General features: G+C 34.1%; 1 protein-coding gene across 1 annotated transcript in view; it reads left to right on the top strand.

The window, feature by feature from the left end:
• Positions 1-19,466, top strand: part of PLCZ1 (phospholipase C zeta 1) — a 48,495-nt gene that overhangs the window by 5,004 nt on the left and 24,025 nt on the right. Inside the window, exons 4-7 of the mRNA XM_019611522.2 lie at positions 4,285-4,486; positions 8,472-8,616; positions 10,017-10,169; positions 18,880-19,113. Coding sequence (XP_019467067.2) covers positions 4,285-4,486; positions 8,472-8,616; positions 10,017-10,169; positions 18,880-19,113 — 734 coding nt within the window. The remainder of the gene's footprint in view (positions 1-4,284; positions 4,487-8,471; positions 8,617-10,016; positions 10,170-18,879; positions 19,114-19,466) is intronic.

Below are 19,466 nucleotides of genomic sequence, written 5' to 3'. Positions count from 1 at the left end.
AGCCTTCATGTTTCCACTGAACTTCCAAGCCAGTTTCAAATTAAGTTGTATTTTAGCTTCCCTAACACCATTTCTGCATACCCAAACTATTTTTTTTTTCCCCACGCTATTTCGCTTCTAATATTGCCCAGCAAATCCATGACACTTCTTGTGGTGCAATGGAAGGAAGCTATCTAAGCAGCTAGAACTGATAATTCAGACTGGAATCTGATACTCAAGCTGGGTTCTTCCAGATATCAGTAATACTTTGCAGTATATTCGTCCTTTCTGAATCAGTAGAAATGTGAGATGAGTGATTTGTTAAGTCTATAACATGCAGATATTTCAGCTGCTGATGGCTGCTTCAAGTTGTGCTGTTGCATTTCTGCTATTTCTCTGAACATGACAAGAGACAAAATTTGCTACTAAGCTGAAAAAAGGAAATCAAACCTAAATACAATTTGTTGGAAACTTTCTTTGTTCAGAGGAAGATGAATATTAATGATATGAGTATTACCAGTATTTGTTTCCTTTGGTTCCCGTTGTTTCATACCAAGTAAGGAAAACTGAAAAAAATAGCAATAAATTCAAGAAGGAGAAAAGCTTTCTTTTGAGATAAGAACTCTGCAATGTCTATGCTGATCATTCCTGTTGTGGGAAAAACTGCATCACACTTTCAACCAGAAGGAAAAGGCATTTGATGTTTCACTAAGTCACTCATTGCCCTGTGATAGCTACAAAATCTTCCTTACGTCATTAATTTTAGAGGCTACCTTTCAAATTAGCACAGATTTTATTAAATATATCCTACTCTTTCTGAAAATCAGTCTTTCCTAAGTAATTACGTAAGTTACCAGCTTAAAAGTTTGTTTTGAATGATCTGATCAGAAAGTTAATAGCTATAAAGTGGTTAAAAGAACAAGAATCTTTACTCAGTAAACACAGTTATATATATATGTATATATATATGTATATATATATATATATTTAAATTTCTGGTTTACGTTAGAGATTTAAGCCAAATTTTCATTTTTCCTCATCTGTGAGAAAATTGTTTATCCTGTTATTGGAAATAGTACTGCTGAGTGAAATAATAGCTGTCTTGTTCATGCTGCTTTGACTGGACAAATACTCCCACTCAAACATGTTTAGTAGAAAGCTCCAGATATGATTGACATGATAGTTGATTCATATGGTGTCGTGATATACCGTTTTGTGCAACTGTCATTCTGAATTTGATGTAGTATATTCCTCATCAAGATAATCTGTTAGACTCATCTGCCAGCCTTGTCCTGTATTTTACAAAAAGAGAAAAGGGCAGATTTTGACACAAGATTGACTGGTTTGCTAATAGTAACAACCATTATCTGATAAACTTAGTAGCACTGGTATGTCACGATGATGATAAAAGCAGTGACTAGATATATACTGCATTGATAAGTCAATTGTTAACATTTGGTCCATCGTTAACACTTGCGTCCACAGAGAGACAACTTTTCAATGTCATTGAGTGACATAACTCTAAATTAGCTGTCTGCAGATGCTGCATTTTGTTCAGAAACAGTACAGAATACACTGCTCTTCCATTTTTATTATACAATTTAAATTTCTAATGACAAAATGCTGCTTTAACAGATTTGTGTGTGTGTCTATGCTAAAGTTTGCATTTTTGACTGAAGGTCTCATTTATGAAAGTGATCATAGAAATGGTGAATATGTGAATCATCTGACAGTTATTCTTACTAACATAGAAATGTCAGTTTTGTTGCACACAAACATTCAGACATCTCTCCATTCTGTTACTAATTTCATATAGAAGTCTTAACTCATTAAGTGATATTAAAGAAACCATGTTCTGCCAACCAAATGGCCATTATCTTTCTTAAGTTTAGTATAGTTTTTTTTTTTTTTTAATTTGTTTCTCAAAATTAAATATTTGCATGGATTTGATCATTGAGACATTGGTACATTTGTCAGATTAAGAATTTAAGTAATCTGGACTGTATTTATTAATTAAAAAAAAATTTAGGCTATAAGCTCCTTAGGTGTGTTTGTATGTGCCACCTACACTCCACTTATATAAATACAATATTTTAGACAGATTTGTCCAACATTTTATGAAAGCTTAATTTCATTATTTCTTTCCACAAAAAAGTTGTAAATTAAGAAAGTAGAAGGAGATGAACTCTAAAAAATATAGGCATATAATATGTCTTTCAAAAAATCATGCACTGGCCATAATTCCTGTGATATATCTGTATTTTTCTATATGGCAGTGTGGAAATTTGCCTAAATTGGGCTGACAACAAGAGAAAAACAAACTAATTTTTACAACGGTTATCACTGGAAAAAAAGAATATTAGCAATAAATTGTGTTTCAGTCTATCTGAAAAGGGAAGGCAAGAAAAAAGCACTGAACTTTGTAAACAAGAAGGAGCTACAAGAAGACAGAAATCTTCCCTTGCTTTTGCTTTTTATTTCTACACCAAATGGATATGTGTTTATTAACTACTGCTAATGGAGAAAAAGATTGAGATTCCTCGAGGGAGATGCATAAGGCCTTGATGAAAGCATCTATTCCCTGTGGAAAGTTTATGAAGATGTATTCCCATTTCTTTTAACATAGAAAAAGAAAGTATCTGTAAATGACCAGAAAATAGTATGGCTGTGCTATTTATCAGAACTTAAAAAGCATTGCACTTGCGTTCTTAACCAATTTTGGTATCTTCATCAGACAAAGGTAAGAGTGGGTTGTAATGAAACCCAGTAGGTTTCCTTCACTGGTGAGAGAGTTATGAGCTAATGGTATGAACTAACAGTAGGAATAACAATTTAAGCCTTCTTCTATCTTAGACTCTAAAAAACTGTGACCTTTTTTACTAAACAAGAGGTCTTCTCTGAAAAGTTATTTTAGCAGATGCCATGCTGCTCATGATCACGTGATGCTCTTTTGCATATATACTTACAGAACTGTTAGTGCAAAGTCACTTTTTTACTGCTTCCCAATTTCGATTTACAAAGTTGCAATGAATTTTGATTGCTCTCCAGCAACAGGACTTCAGTTGTATGCAGGTAAAAGGTAACAGCTATAGATCCCTGAGAAAAGAGCTGTAAATGAATGTAATGCAAGATTTTGTAATAAGCTATATAAAAATACATATATTTTTTGTCCAATGATGAGAGAAATGAAATGAACTTTGAAGCCAAGGAACTTATATGCTGGCTATCAAAGTAATACATATTTACCTTACAAAGTAATGTTTTTAATTTAAAGGGATTATATTAATGAGTGCATTTATGTAAACATATGTTCTCTTCAAGAAAAAACTACAACCATCTTTTATTTATTTATGACAAGAGTAACCAAAATAATATAAAAAATAGTGAAGAAACTTGAAAACCCAATGTTATTGTTAGCATAAAGTACTGTCTGATTAATTATTGATTAAGAATCACTATCCAACTATGGTGACAAAAATAAGGTTATTTCGCAGTCAGAACTGGGAAAAAATCCCTGACTAATTCAAACTAGGTTGTGTTTTGAATCAAAACTGACATTTGAGATTATATCACTTGCAAAGGAGTTACATTTGAAGCATGACATTAGAGAAACAGTTGGCAGTAAAATGGATCTGTTTGTCATTAATTCAGTTAAATAGCAAAATAAATGGGATGACTATCACTGGTATGAAGGCAATTAGCATGATTTGTTATAGATGCAATAATATAATAAGCTTGATTTCAAATTCATCTTTGTGGGCAGTAATTTATATTGTTAAGATGATGTTTTTTATTTCAAATACTTCCAAACAAAACATCATTTTGTCATTAGCTATTTGCGATTTTCCGCCATTTAAGATGCTTGATGTTAAGAATCATAGTTTCTGCAAGATTATGAATGACATTTTAAAGAAAAATTCCATTATTTTCTACTGAGAAAAAATCTATTAGTGCACTGACTAGCATGTTACTTTCCAAAACTAAACAATAACAAATATTTCATTTTATATTTACTTAGGACTGTTGCAAACTTTTTTTCTAAATTCCACAGAAGTACAAAAACATAAGAACACACTAATTTACTCTCATAATTTAGAATCACATCAACACCAGAAGTGTGCACATCTGACATTTGTGTTCATATTGCTTTTTGTGAATTTTAAAATTGCAGAGAAGTGTTGGGCTGTAAAACATTTAGCAATGTTCTGAATTACTTACTAAAAACTATGAAAAATACACAGATATAACTATCAGCTTAGCTTCACACCAGATTTTTTTCCTTTCTTTTTTTCTTTTTTTGAACAGTTAGGAAAAGAAGACAATTGTCATTTGAAGGGTTTATAAGGTACATGAGTTCAGAAGATTGTACAGTATTCAAAAAAGAGCACCGGACCGTCTACCAAGATATGAACCACCCGTTATGTGACTATTTTATTTCATCTTCTCACAATACCTACTTGGTATCTGACCAGCTAATAGGACCCAGCGATTTAAATGGATATATCAGGTATTCAGATGTAGGGGTTTTTTTGTTTGTTTGTTTTTAACCAATATTGTAAACATTCTTTGGCTTTTCAAAAGTAACTCACAGGTAATGCTTTTGTCAATAGCCATTGTGGATGAAAGTGGAAAACAAGAGTCTTATTTTGTGTGTAATCTTTTAAATATATTTACCGAACCACTTGATCATAGACTGGAAATAATGCATTGTTTCACTTACAGCACATAACATCCTCTTCATAGCAAAATAAATCTATAGCATGCAGCACAGTATATGATTTAATCAGTTTTTATTCTCAACATACCACAAAAAAATTACAAATAAACATAAAATTCCTGGGCCAACTCAGTTCTGATCAGTATACAGGACATAAGTGCACACTATGTAGCTGTGTGTTAAGGTTATCTGTGATTAGTGTGTATTGCAATGCAGTCAATTTGGAAATAGCAACGAAATGGGACAAAGGTCTTATGTGGGCATTATAGTAGCAAGAGAGAGAAGAAACTGTTCAGTTGTGCAGCATATGACTCCAAGAGCAGAAGGAAACAATTTAGCAGAAATAAGAAGTTGGAGAAAAAGGCTTTTATATTTGTCATGATTTTGGCTGGGATAATTAGAAGTCCTATGAAATTTTTTGTTTGGTTGCTCTCTAGATATTCTTGAATGGCTTGCAATCATCACATCTATTTCTAGCAGAATTTAAAATTATATAAGGTAAAAACTGTGTTGCTTAAAATAATTGTAAACATGATATAAAACCTTTTCACTTCCTGTTTTTCTATGGGTATTAAAAATATTAGAAAATATCTGTCTAGATGCATCTTTAAGATATGGTTAACATTTAAAGGACAGGACTTAAAGGACAGAATAAACTAAGGTAAAATGTTCATAGTATCACAGAATCACAGAATCATAGAATGGCCAGGTTCAAAAGGACCACAATAATCATTGAGTTTCAACCCCCCTGCTATGTACAGGGTTGCCAACCACCAGACCAGGCTGCCCAGAGCCACATCCAGCCTGGCCTTGAATGCCTCCAGGGATGGGGCATCCACAACCTCTCTGGACAACCTGTTCCAGTGCGTCACCACCCTCTGTGTAAAAAACTTCCTCCTAATATCTAACCTAAACCTCCCCTGTCTCAGTTTAAAACCATTCCCCCTTGTCCTATCACTATCCATTCATGTCAACAGCTGTTCCCCCTCCTGTTGATACGCTCCCTTCAAGTACTGGAAGGCCACAATGAGGTCTCTCTGGAGCCTTCTCTTCTCCAAGGTAAACAAGCCCAGTTCCCTTGACCTTTCTTCATAGGAGAGGTGCTCCAGCCCTCTGATCATCTTAGTGGCCCTCCTCTGGACCCGCTCCAAGAGTTCTGCATCTTTCTGTGCTGAAGGTCCCAGACCTGAAGGCAGTACTCCAGATAGGGACTCACAAGACCTAGAGGGAGACAATCACCTCCTTTTCCCTGCTGACTGCCCCTTTTTTTAATGCAGCCCAGAACATAGTTGGTCTTCCAGGCTGCAAGTACACACTGGTGGCTCATGTCCAGCTTCTCATCCACCAGGACCCCCAAGTCCTTCTCAACAGGGCTGCTCTCAAGGAAGCCTTCTCACAGTCTGTATAAATACCTGGGATTACCCCAGCCCAAGTGTAACGCCCTGCACTTGATCTTGTTGAACCTCTTTATGTTCACATGGGCCCTCTTCTCCAGCCTATCTAGCTCCCTATGGATTGCTTCCCTTCCCTCCAGTGTATTGCACCGAACAGCTTGGTGTCATCTGCAAACTTGCAGATTGTGCACTCGATTCCATTGTCTATGTCATTGATAAAGACGTTGAAGAGCACTGGTCCCAAGGCTGACCCTTGGGGGACATCACTTGTGATCAGCTTCCACCTTGACACAGAACCATTGATCACAACCCTTTGGCTGTGAACAGTCAACCAGTTCTTTAATCCATTGAACACCCATCTTGCAAATCTCTATATCTCCAATTTAGAGAGAAGGATATGGTGAGGGATCAAAGGCTTTGCAGAAGTCCACATTGATGACATCTATCCTTTGTTCACCAATGCTGTCACTCCATCATAGAAAGCCACCAGATCAGGCAAGATCTGCCCTTGGTGAAGCCATGCTGACTGTCTCAGAGAACTTCTTCATCTAGTATGTGCCTTAACATGGTAACTAGAAGGATCTTCTCCAGGATCTTTCCAAGCACAGAGGTTCAAGAAATGCTTAATTACAAAGGCTGTCACAATTTGCTGTCAGGTGACAGATGGCAGCAGAAGGGCAATCTGACAAAACGGTGCCTGAAATGGATGAGCATATGAAGCAAAGGTGTGTCATTCAATTCCTCCATGCAGAAAAAATGACACCCACTGACATTCATAGATGCTTCCTGAACGATTATGGAGATCAAAAAGTGGATGTGAGCACAGTGAAGAGCTGTGTGACGCTTGCTTTTCAGCAGTGGCAGCAGTGACGTGAAAGACAAGCCATTTCTGGATGGCCATGCACATCTGTCACATCACAAAATGAAGAGCACCTCAATCAGCTCATTTGCGCCAATCTTCTGATTACGACCAGGGAACTGTGTATGAAGCTGAGTATTGGCTTCAAGGTGTAGGAAATGATGATGGCAATGTTGGAATACCGCAGTTTGTGCCAGATGGTTCCCATGAATGCTCACACAGGAACGAAAAGAAGACCATATACAAGTTTGTCAGGACCTACTGAACAAATACAAGGTATTACTGATGATGAGAGCACTGTGAGCCAGAGTCAAAACAGCAGTCTGTGAAGTGGCAACATGTGATTTCTCAATTGAAGAAAAAGTTAAAGTTCAGTGGCTAAAGTGGTATACACTGATTTTTGGGATAGGAAAGGAGTGATTCTTTGGGAATTCCTGGAAACTGGAGTAACCATCAGTTCTGACCACCACACCAGAATGTTGACAGAGATGATGGCCTGGACTTCTAGAGTCAGGCTAGAGAAGAAGTTAATCTTTCTCTTGCAAGATGATAATGGTAGGCTCCATACCAGTTGGAAGATCATTGTGTTGTCAATCTTAGTGGTCTATCCTACTATACCCATCGTATAGTCTGGATTTGGCACCTTCTGACTGCCATCTATTTGAACCAATGGAAGATTGATTATGTGGGCAACATTTTGCTAGCAGCAGCTTTGAAACATCTGCTGGTGCAGATTTTTACAAGTGTGGCATGCAGGCTGTTGTTCATCAGTAGCAAAAATGCACAGCAAATGATGGTGTCTATGCTGAAAAAATCATGTTTAACAGTTGAGAATTTGCCCTATCAGATAGTGTGTTTGTATTCTTTGTCATAACTTCCACGGAAATAAATAGGAGGCATTACTTTTGGAGCTACCTACATAGTAGCAAGGCAAATGTTAGAAACCTAAGTGATTTAAGGGGAACAATTAACCTACTATAAATTGAAGCAGTAAATTTAAGTCATCCGGGAAACTTCAGCCCTATCTCTTAGAAATGAAGTCTGAGGGAAAACAGTTAAAGAATATAAAAAGAAGCAGATCCTGATTCTTTATGTGTGATGGTAATATACTAATCCTTTTAAGTATGACAACTCTCAAACTTTCAGACACATCATGGAATAGTAATAACAAAAAAAAGTGCTCTCAAGTATTTCTTATTCTATTCTAAGCATGCATTTACCAACATTCTGAAGTCTTTACTTTAAAATGTTGACTCTCTTTTTCAGTCTCTTAATGAAGGATATTCATATAATCTATCTTCCTCCTTAGTACACTAATAAATTTTATTACCTAATATGCCTAAGATGAACAGCAGAAAATAGAGCTTGGTCTCATATCTTTATAATTTCCTAGGATTTATCAGTTACGATTATAGACTAGTATTTTTGTATTTTATGTGCTTGTAGGCAGAAATATAGTGACATAAAAAGAAATGAGGTGTTTTCCTTTTAACTGTAAATTATTTCCTTTGTTCTTTCAAAGTGCTCTGTTAAAAGGATGTCGTTGTCTGGAAATTGACTGCTGGGATGGCTCAAACAATGATCCTGTTGTGTATCATGGTCACACCTTAACAAGCAAACTTACATTTTGTTCTGTAATTCACGCAGTAGACAAGTATGCTTTTGCGGTAGGTATATATACGTTAGTTAAAATGCTACAATGTTTTAACAAAGCCTGCAAATATACTGTTATCTTGAGATTCTCAGAGGTAAAAAAAAAACCACAAAATTGAGACAGTCTTTATAGAATGAACATTACTAAAATGAATTACAGGAAAACTGTACAATCTGTTTATTAATTTTGCAGTTTCTTAGATGGAATTCTTACCTACAGTCATTTAGTCAAGGACTGAAAATGAACCGAACAACTATTTCAGAATCTATATAATGTTTTACTTTCCGTCTTTATATCCTATTCTTCTGTTGCTAACACTGTCTTATATCCTAAGCTCGATTTCACAAAATAGAGAAAATATTAGATTAGAACTTAGTTTAATATTTATTCTGTTTTCATTGCCACTTTTTTTTTTTTTTTTTTTTTTTTTTTAAATTCAAGACGTGATACAGGTCTTTTTGTCAGATGATTCATTAAGGCAATGTCCTTTCTGGCTATCTTTGGCAAAAGAGCAAAAGCTGGAGATTTTTTGGTACTTAGTCTCTTTGAGGGTTTCTGACAAATTCTACTGAAATGATGCCCTGCAAGACTGTTAATATAATTTGCATAATGTACGTTCACACATTTACATGGATTTTTATACATGCACATATATGGTCTGTCCAGATTTAAGCTGGTCTTCAACAGATGTCAGATAAATCTCACTTATGTTTGCTAGTAAATAGTATATTGTATAAAGGTATAATGTAGACTTCATTTAAGAAGCATAAGTTATAAAAAAAGATGATAAAATTATATCAAGAAATAATAGTTCCTTTCAGTCTAAACAAATATGTGCTTCTGATAGTGGTCACCAGCAAATCCTCAGTGAAAAAATGTTAAAAATTGAATAAACATAGAATGATTCTTCCTTTATAAACTGTCAGTTTAGATCCTACCCAAGCAAATATTTTATTCATTAGCTGACGACTTATGAAAATTATTTATATAATTGAAAAGGACATGACTCCTTTGAGGCATTCTCTGAAGTTTATTTCCCATGTCTCGCTTGAGTACTGTGATGGGTAAAGAATAGAGTCCCAAGAAAATATTGTAACATTATTTAAAAAATTTGCATTGCTTTTTTTCTTTTTACTCTCTGTAGATTTGTTTCTATCTTCTCTTAACTTCCTGAGGATGATTTTTTTTTTTTCTCTTCTTTGGGTTTAAGTTACTATTTCAACTATTCTTTCCCTTTTCCATAAGTATTGTGAGCTTTACTATTCTGTAACTAACCTAAAAAAAAACAAACACGTTTGAAACATTTTGCAAATACAAGGAAAATATGAATTACTAAGGGGCCTTCAGCAATATATTTTTGGGGATCTTCTTTATATTTCTTAATCATAATAGACTTTAAATTCTATTTTTTAGGCATCTGATTATCCAGTTGTGCTGTCTTTGGAGAATCACTGCAGCCCTAAGCAACAAGAAAGGATGGCAGAATATTTACTAACTATTCTAGGTGATAAACTTCTTACTTCAACAATTGGTGACATAGCGGTGACTCAACTACCTTCTCCTGAGGTAATAATTTTTTTTTTTTTTTTTTAACTCTTCTGATCATTTGCACTTGAATGGACTTCAGATGGTAAAAAATAAAAAATTAAGCAACATAAAATACATAAAAATATTTTCTTTAAGAAATAAATCATACAGATTGATGGGAATTTTAGTCTGCAGAAAAACTTTCCAGTACCACATTGAAACATGTGTTCGTAAAATACTAACACAGTAACTTTTTTTTTTTTTTTCAGAGGTCTTTTATGTTGCAGTTCACATGAATCCAATTTCTGGTGCTTCGTATACATTAATTTTTTTTTTTTTTTTTATATTCAAAAGCAGCTAACTTTCCAGTGCATAACTCTGCCTTCCTTAAAGGCAGAGTTTCCTGTGTTTAGACTACCTATTTTGACATAGGACTGGTTCTGTAGATGAACCACACTATAATAATTTAATTCATATTAAGTCATAGTCTAAAGAAATTAATTTCAGTGTTGGTATTTGGTCTTTAACACGCAGTTTTATTCAGTGTTAGAATGGTTCTCAATGACAAGATGCATTACAGCTGCCCTGTTTTCATATAAAATAAAAAGCAATCTATACACCTTAGTTAAGTTACTTGTCAAAGATTCTAGAAGTTAGAACTTTGGAATCTGAACTCTGAATCTGAGAGCTGTGCAAAAACCAGGTTTTGGAAATTGAATTTTGGAAATTCAAAGTTATGAACAAATTTTCAGATTTTTCTATAAAAAAACCTTCAAGGTTTCCATTGACCTGTACAGTTGATATTTTGAAATTAAATTGAACACATCTTCTCCTCTCCTCTCCTCTCCTCTCCTCTCCTCTCCTCTCCTTTCCTCTCCTCTCCTCTCCTCTCCTCTCCTCTCCTCTCCTCTCCTCTCCTCTCCTCTCCTCTCCTCTCCTCTCCTCTCCGTCACCTCCACTCCCCTCCCCTCCCTTCCCCTTATTCCTCTTCCCTCCACTCCCGTCCCTTTCCCTCCCTTCGCTTCTCTTCTCCTATCCTTGAGTCCATTATTTGAAAGTTCTAAAAGAGGAAACAAACTGTAAATTTTAAAACAAAGTTATGCTTTAAAACAAAAAACTTCTATTTAAATCTATGTATGTACCTGTTATCGGATAATTTATCTTAGTTCCTTAGATTAAAAAAAACTCCTGAATTTTAATGTTGTTTTAGAAATGGAAACCTAAATCTACATATATTTTGGTTGTGTTGACAAAAGTGTTCATGGAACCATTTCACTGAGTTCTGTTACTGCAAAAAACATTTTCTCTTATTCTTTGTGATTCACCCTTAGGCAGTGTTTTTCAGCTAGTGGCTTGAGACCCCAGGGATATGAAGTCAGAAAAGGCAATTAGATGAGGGTAGAAAATTTTAAAATTCCAATTGTACCAGTCTTTGTACTAAATGTTCTTTCAAGAACAAGATATTTTTTAATGTCTTGTAACATAAATACATGCATGCAAAACAGTCATTCAGGCTTGCCACTGACATCAGCGATATGTAAGATATATTTTCCACACTTCTTTACAGTAGCTGAAACAGAATGATGCAAATGTTTTGTTTCAAGGATGAAATTGTCTTAACTGTGTCAACACACATGCAGGTAGAATTTGGTAAAGTAATTGTGAAGGAAAAAACATTTTTAAAGTAATTTGTTCAAAAGATTTGCTAGAGTATTATAACACTACTGTATTTTCATAGCAGTGTTGTCTTAAATCTATTTAGTACATCTTTATAAATTTCTCATGAATATTTCTTTTTAGATTGCAGTAAAATATTTTTATATCAGTGTCCAGTCTCAATTTGCAACCTTGAAAACACTATAAATAATGGAATTACAAAATAGTTTATGTTACAAGGGACCTACGGGTCCATTTCACCTAGCTCCTGTGCTCAAGCAAGAACACTCAGCACAGCGTGCTCAGGCCCATGTCCAGATGGCTTTTGAAGATCTCCAAGGAGGAGAATCCACAACCTCTCTAGGCAACCTGTGCCAGCGCTCATTCATCTGCATAGCGCAGAAATGCTAGTGTTTAGAAGAAATCTCCTGTGTTCCAGTCTGTGCCCACTGGCTCTTTTCATGGTGCTGAATACCACTGACAAAAGCCTGGCTCCATCTGCCTTGCGTTCTCCCTTCAGGTACTTATACACATTGATGAGATAGATCCCTCCTGAGCCAGCTCTTCTCCAGACTGAACAGTCCCAGCTCTCTCAGCCTATCTCCACCTGTCCACATAAGAGAGGTGCTTCAGTCCTTTTGATCATCTTGGTGACTCTCCTCTGGGCTATTTCCACTGTGGCCCTGTCTCTCTTGTACTGGGGAGTCCAGTACTGCACAGATGACTCCAGATGAAGCCCTGTCTATACTGAGTAAAGCGGAAGGAGCATATCTCATTACCCACTGGTGATAATTTGTTTAACGAAGCCAAGAATTCTGTTATCAACTCGATGATAACATGATCAACTTGATGTCTACCAGGACTCCTAGGTTCTTTTCTACAGCTTTTCAGCTGAGTGCTCCCCAGCATATACTGGTGTCTGGAGTTGTTTTTCCCCAAGTGCAAGCCTTTGCACTTCAAATGTAAGGGTTTGCCTAAAAACATCTCAAAGAACAACTACATTCAATTTAATTGATATTCAAAGATTATACATCCTCCATAGCAACCCCAGAATCATTGTACTGCATCTGAATCATGGAGTCACTAAATTACATACCACAAATGATATATCTATGGGAGATGCTGCTTTCAAAATTCTTTTCAGAAGAGGATGCATACTTCAAATTTCCATAGCTCAGAGTTTTCATATGTAATGTCTGTAGAATTTATGTATGAAAATGTATTGATGGTTTCCACAATTAGTCCTTACTTAAATGTATGCTGTTCATATGATATTCATGATATGTGAGATTTATTCCACAGTAAGAATTACCTGAATAATATCAGTGTCCTCATCTGATTTTCAGAAGTCTGAATTTAATAAATCATTATGCTGAGAGCAAACAATTCACTTAGTTGTTCTGAACATTTAAAAAAAATAGTATTTTATTTTGTAGTAGAAATTTGTAGTTATGGTTGAATTTGTAAACTGAGTAATAAGCTTGACTTTTGACTTGCATCTCTTTGAAGAAGCACTTTTAGTCTGTGTTCAAAACAAGTAGCTTCATCACATCCTTAAAACTAGAGACCTTGTGCATTTAAGGTCTCGGTAAGTTCATTCTCAAGAAAGTGAGCAGAGTGTTTGACTTAGTCTTAAGTCTGCTTTATTTTAATGATATAAAAGAAATATTAAAAAATCAGAAATTATCAATTAAAAATACTCTTGGTGGTAGAGATTCTTAGTTGATGTAATACCAGTAGGTTTGTCACCTACATAAGTTATTGCCCCACTTTTTTTTTAATTTTTTTTTTTTTTTTTTCAAGACAGAAACTGGCAGGAATAGGGAAGAAACTATTTCATCTGGTACATGATTCTGTAGGAACCCAGCAGATAAAGCAGATAACCAGATGAAGCCAGGAAGTAAATCGCATCAGTATTGTTAATACCAGTTATAGAAGACATAGGTTTTTAAGCATGACAGTCTTCTGATTTCTAATAAATATCTAATAACGTATATTAACTGATAGGATTGTAACTGTAGTTGCTCAGACATGGGACTGATTCAACAGCAAAAATAGTGTTTATTAGCATAGCTCAAATACAGTAAATACACTTAATGAAGACAGAATATAATCTATTAGCCTGAACAACCCATCTTTAAAAAGAAATCTTAACAATAATGTGGTCAAGTGAATTTCAGTTTCCCATATGAGTACTTTTACTAGCAAATTCTTAACAGATGAATGCATGTAACTCTATTATACCAAAGAAGACAGGTAAGTTTTTAATTTCTATTTTGAAATTTCCCTGTGTGAATCATCTGTATATTATCTGTATTTCTGTGCACACCTCTGTCTTTCAGTAAAAATTGAAATTAAAAAAGAAGAGATTTAAAATAAAGTAAAAAGCAGAAATTTTGAAAGGAAATGTTATACACTGCAATTTATCCTACTAACTATCTTGTCTTCTTTGCAAGGATTTATTAACAACCTGCTTGTAGGACTTAAAAAGATCCTTCCAACATTTGACTTGTGTCTAACCAGTTAATCCCTCCTTCGCTTATCTCTCATAATATCTTTGGCAAGGACCTTAGCAGCAGCTTCTATCCATATCACGAGACTGAAATATTAAGTTTCTAGGGTAGAAATCCTCATTTGTAACTAGTTTTGTTTATCCTGTTAAGAAGTACATGCAGCTCATGCAAGTCTTCCTATTTTCACTAAATCTCAGTGTTTTTTAAGAATTAAATACCCTATTAAATAGTGAAAATCAGACAGTTAAAAGTGCTCCTGATATATTTATTTAACAGAGTTCAGACACTACTACTGTTGGCTTAAAATATCTCAATAATTGGAATCTATAAGGCTGTCAAAAGACATTCAAATTTTAATAAACATGATTCTATTCTAGAATAATTAAAGAATTCTATTTGTCTGTATGTTAGTTTGTTTGTTTTAACAGTTGTACTTAGCAATAGAGTCCTGTTATTTACATACAAGATACATTTTGACAATGCCTCAAAAGTTTCCTCCACGTTAGGCTTAATGGAAGGTGTCTTATATTTGCCCTATATCAATATTTAAGCCAGTAACATAATGATTAAAATAAAAATTATATAAAACTTTATACTGACTTTAAGTTTATAACTTAGTAAGATTTTAGGAATTCAATATTGTTAATAAAGTTGATCAGAGAGGAGAGAACATGCTAAATTTCTTTAGATATTCTCATTTTATTTTTTGCCTATTGTTTTTCTGAGGCTTCTAATATAAACATTAATTGCAATGGTCAGTAGGCAGTTTTGCCTGATCCATTGCCAAGTACTTTCTCTGGGAGTCTTGCTTTACTTCAGCTATTCTGATTTGTGTTGTACATTGCATTAACCAGAAGACAATTTAGAACAAGAACTAGGTTTTCTTGATTTAATTATTTAAATATTTTTTCCAGTTGATTGTATCTGAAGGCTCTAGTTTAAGAGTCTCAAGTGACTTGATAAGGCTCTGGGGAGACCCCATTTTGGCCTTCCAATTCTTGAAGGGAGCGTATCAACAGGAGGGGGAATGACTGTTTACAAGGGTGGATAGTGATAGGACAATGGGGAATCGTTCTAAACTGAGACAGAAAAGATTTAGTTTAGATATCAGGAGGAAGTTTTTCACACAGACGGTGGTGACACACCAGAACAGGTTGCCCTGAGAGGTTGTGGATTCCCCATCCCTGGAGGCATTCAAGGCCAGGCTGGATGTGGCTCTGGGCAGCATGGTCTGTGGTTGTAAAGGGTTGAAACTAGATGATCACTGCGGTCCTTTTCAACCCAGGCCATTCCATGATTCTATGATTCTGTGATTCTACAACCATTATGATCCAGGGAATGTATATTATGCTTCACATATTTACATTTTTAAATATGTTTGCACTTTATGAATTCATAAATAATAAAGGTATATTTTTGAAACAATTTGTATTTTAAATTTAAATAAAAAAAATGAAATTATAGTGGATGTTCAGACTTTCAGCTCATTATTCGCTTAAAAGATTTAGACATGTTTGTACAAAAGGATCTCAAATGTTTAGCACTACTGAATGCCAGTTAAAGAACTCAAATTTCACAGTCACAGATTTTGTAACCATACGTTTGTTATAAGTACTTTTGAAGATCTGTTTGAAGCTCAAACTTAAAATGTGTGACATGTCTTTTTCAGTTCATAGTTCATTTTCAGTGATTTCAGTTAACTTTTACTGGAATCTGCTAATAGCCCAAGATTAAAAAAATCTCTTTTTACTACAGCATTTTCTGTAACTGTTTTTTCAAAGAATGTAGTGACTTTTAATTGTTATTTTTATAGAAAAAACAAATAAAAATGTTTTTCCTACCTGAGGGTGTTTACCACTTTTCTGTAATAATAAGTAAACCAACTTAGAAATGCCTTAAAACTTTATGGCCTCTTTTTTGTACAGCGATACAAATTATGGTCTTTCTTTACTTAAAGCAAGTTTACATGCAATATGTCCAAGGAAAGGTTTTCTTTCTCTTATATATCAAGTCTTTTCTGATTTGTAGAAGTAAGTCTTATCTATGAACATGAAAACATAAGACCTACCAGGGACAGAACTGCTTTTAAATATTGCAATATATAAAGATAGGAAGAAAAATTCTGAACTTTAAAAAATAGGACTACTCACATTAAATCTCTTCTAAAAATAGCACAAAAAAAAAAGAATTGGTGTATCAGTAAGAAATGAAGGAAGTGTTAAATGGCATCCTTATTCTGAATCACCCATGCAGGCAGACTAATCAAACCTTACATTAGCATGACATTGATAAATATTAACTATAGGATATATAATTTCACTAGTACACTGACATACTAATAATACCAGATCTGAAGTAATAGTATTAGCAGTGAAGATTACAATTCAAATAAATGGAATATACATGTTGTTCCCTACATCTCTAGTATCTGTTCCTATTTTTCATATTAATTCAGTGGGTAATTTATAATACACTATTTGCTACACATATAAGTTCAGTTATGCTTTATTTAATGTGAAGTAATTGCTTCTTGTTAACTCCCCCTGTGATATAACCTTCCCCTTCACTATTGCGTATGAATCATAAGGAATACTTTTGTGGACCACTTTATCCAAGAATCTAAATTGTATTATTCACTGACAGTAACAGTGTCAGTGTTAAGTCCACTATATAATAGCTATTCCTCTGTGAAGATTATTTCATAAGTGAAATTCATACTTGTATTAGAGGCATGGAGGAAAGGCATTTATTGGAAATGATAATTTTTTTGAAGTTTTTCCTAAGTCCTTTGTTACAGAAGAAGGGATCTTGCCAGTGAAAAAATACCTTGTTATACAATCAGTAAAAATTTACTAGATTAGAAAAATGAAAGAAAAAGATTCAATTGAATTATTCTAAATTTCTTTTAAACCTTCAGTTAATGAAAGCATGTAAGTATTAATGCAAACGTTCTTTGTAGCTGTTTAATAAGACAATGTTTTACCTTTCTTAAATTACTTATATTTAATATTGCTGTGGTTTCTTTACTTTTTCTTTTCATTTTCCCTTCTCCCTCGCCTTACCACCCCTCCCCCCCCCCAAAAAAAAAATCATGAATTTGAGCACTACATATTATGAGATAGCTTCTCACTTCATTGCAGAATTTTTTCCTATATATATGATTGGGTACTCATTTGATTAAAAAAAAAAATGCTGTAAAACGTCATAGCAAAAGTGTAAAGAGAAAAACAAGAAATGTCTTCATTATTAAACCTACTAAAATTCATAAGAATTTATATAGTGTTTTAAAACATTATGCTGGTGGAGTAAGGTCCTGTTACTGAGTATAAAAATTATATTAATATATAATTATTATATAATTATATGATATATATAATTATATAATATTAATATTTATAATTATATAATTATAAATATATAATTATATATATTAATTTATATAAAATTAATATATTATATTAATATATAAATTATATAAATTATATAAAAATAAAAGTATAAAAATTCTGCTTTCAAATTAGTAATCTCTAAAACCATTCATAGGTGGTGGAGCTACTGGTTATGAATGTCCTTTTATGTAATGGAACTGTATGTATAGAGATCTTTATTTTCTCTACATAAAGTGATAGTCCTTTCAGTCCATATGAAATGTGCATTTATATATGACCCATAAAATAGAAAAACTTTAGTCAACAAATTATCAAAGTCTATTAATTTCCATACATAGGTAAGCTCAGCACTAGGATCCACTGTGTTCTTGATAATAATAACATAATAACAGAAGTTTTGATTTGACATACTACAGAAATATGCACCAGTGCATTAATTAAACAACAGCTTTTTAGCGGTTAGGCAAAAAAAAACAGCTTCAAATGAGCATCAGACGAATGGCTGCAAGTCTACATATAAAAACAGATTCAAGCTTAGTAAATAATGTATTTCCTACATCTTACCTGACCATCATCTCTGACACTTCCTTAGAATCACAGAATCATAGAATTGCTCAGGTTGGAAAAGGCCTTAAAGATCTTCAAGTCCAACCTCAACATAACCAAATTTACCCTACCTCTAACAACCCTCTGCTAAATCATGTCCCTGAGCACCACATCCAAACGGTTTTTAAACACATCCAGGAATGGTGACTCAACCACTTCTCTGGGGAGCCTATTCCAGTGCTTGATAGCCTATTCTGTAAAAAAGTTTTTCCTGATATCCAACCTAAACTTACCCTGATGTAAGTTCAGGCCATTTCCCCTTGTCCTGTTGTCCTTCAGTCTTACTTATCTTCCTCAATCCTGCTCGTATTTGCATCTGTGCATTACAGAGCTTTCTGTTTTTCCTGTTGAATTGTTAGATATACACATTCTATTCAATACTTTGATCTCCAGTCTCTGTTTCTGTTTGTTTTACTTGCTTTTGAAATCTATATCACTGATACCTATATTCACTATATAATGCTCCCTCATTTCATTATACTTCACAAATAGCTAGGAAAATGCTTTAAACATCATCTAAATATGAAGTTCTACAATTAGTACATACATAATTCTAGTTACTACTGCTCAACTTTTTATCTACAGGCATTAAAATTCAAAATATTGGTAAAAAATAAGAAAAGTGGAACAATTGAAGAAACTATGCTCAGGAAAGGTCAGGACAGTCATGGTGAAACAGGGGAAGTATCTGAAGAGGAACTTACATCAAGTGATGAGGAGACTGAGACTGATGAAAAAACCCCTCTTTACCCAAAGAAGGGATCCTCAAAAAGAAAATCTGAAGGTAGATCTTCACCTCCACCTCGAAAAAAGGCAAAGGTAAAAACTTATATAACAGCTGAATTTAGAAAACATATAGCTCTCTGTCAGCCTTTTTATGAAAAGAAGAAATGTGCTATCTCAAAATAGAGACTATATATAAAATATAGGCGTTCTTATTACTTAGAAAAATATATTTTGAAGGATCTAGAGTTTTCTCGAATCTTTCCACTCATTCCAAACTGGACCATGTTTTAGTATTCAACTAAAAAAGATCTTCCCTGTGCTCCCATCCTTAATTGCACTTGCATTTTTCACTTTTGAATCTTATTCTTGGCCTTGGTGATCAGTGACACAATAGGCTCAGCTGCTTTGTTGATCCCAAAGCCTTTCTGGAGCTATTCATGAAGGAC

This window comes from Meleagris gallopavo, chromosome 1, assembly GCF_905368555.1.
Source record: "Meleagris gallopavo chromosome 1, MGAL_WU_HG_1.1, whole genome shotgun sequence".
In the NCBI taxonomy this organism is placed as follows: domain Eukaryota; kingdom Metazoa; phylum Chordata; class Aves; order Galliformes; family Phasianidae; genus Meleagris; species Meleagris gallopavo.
This window is presented reverse-complemented; position numbering and strand designations above follow the sequence as displayed.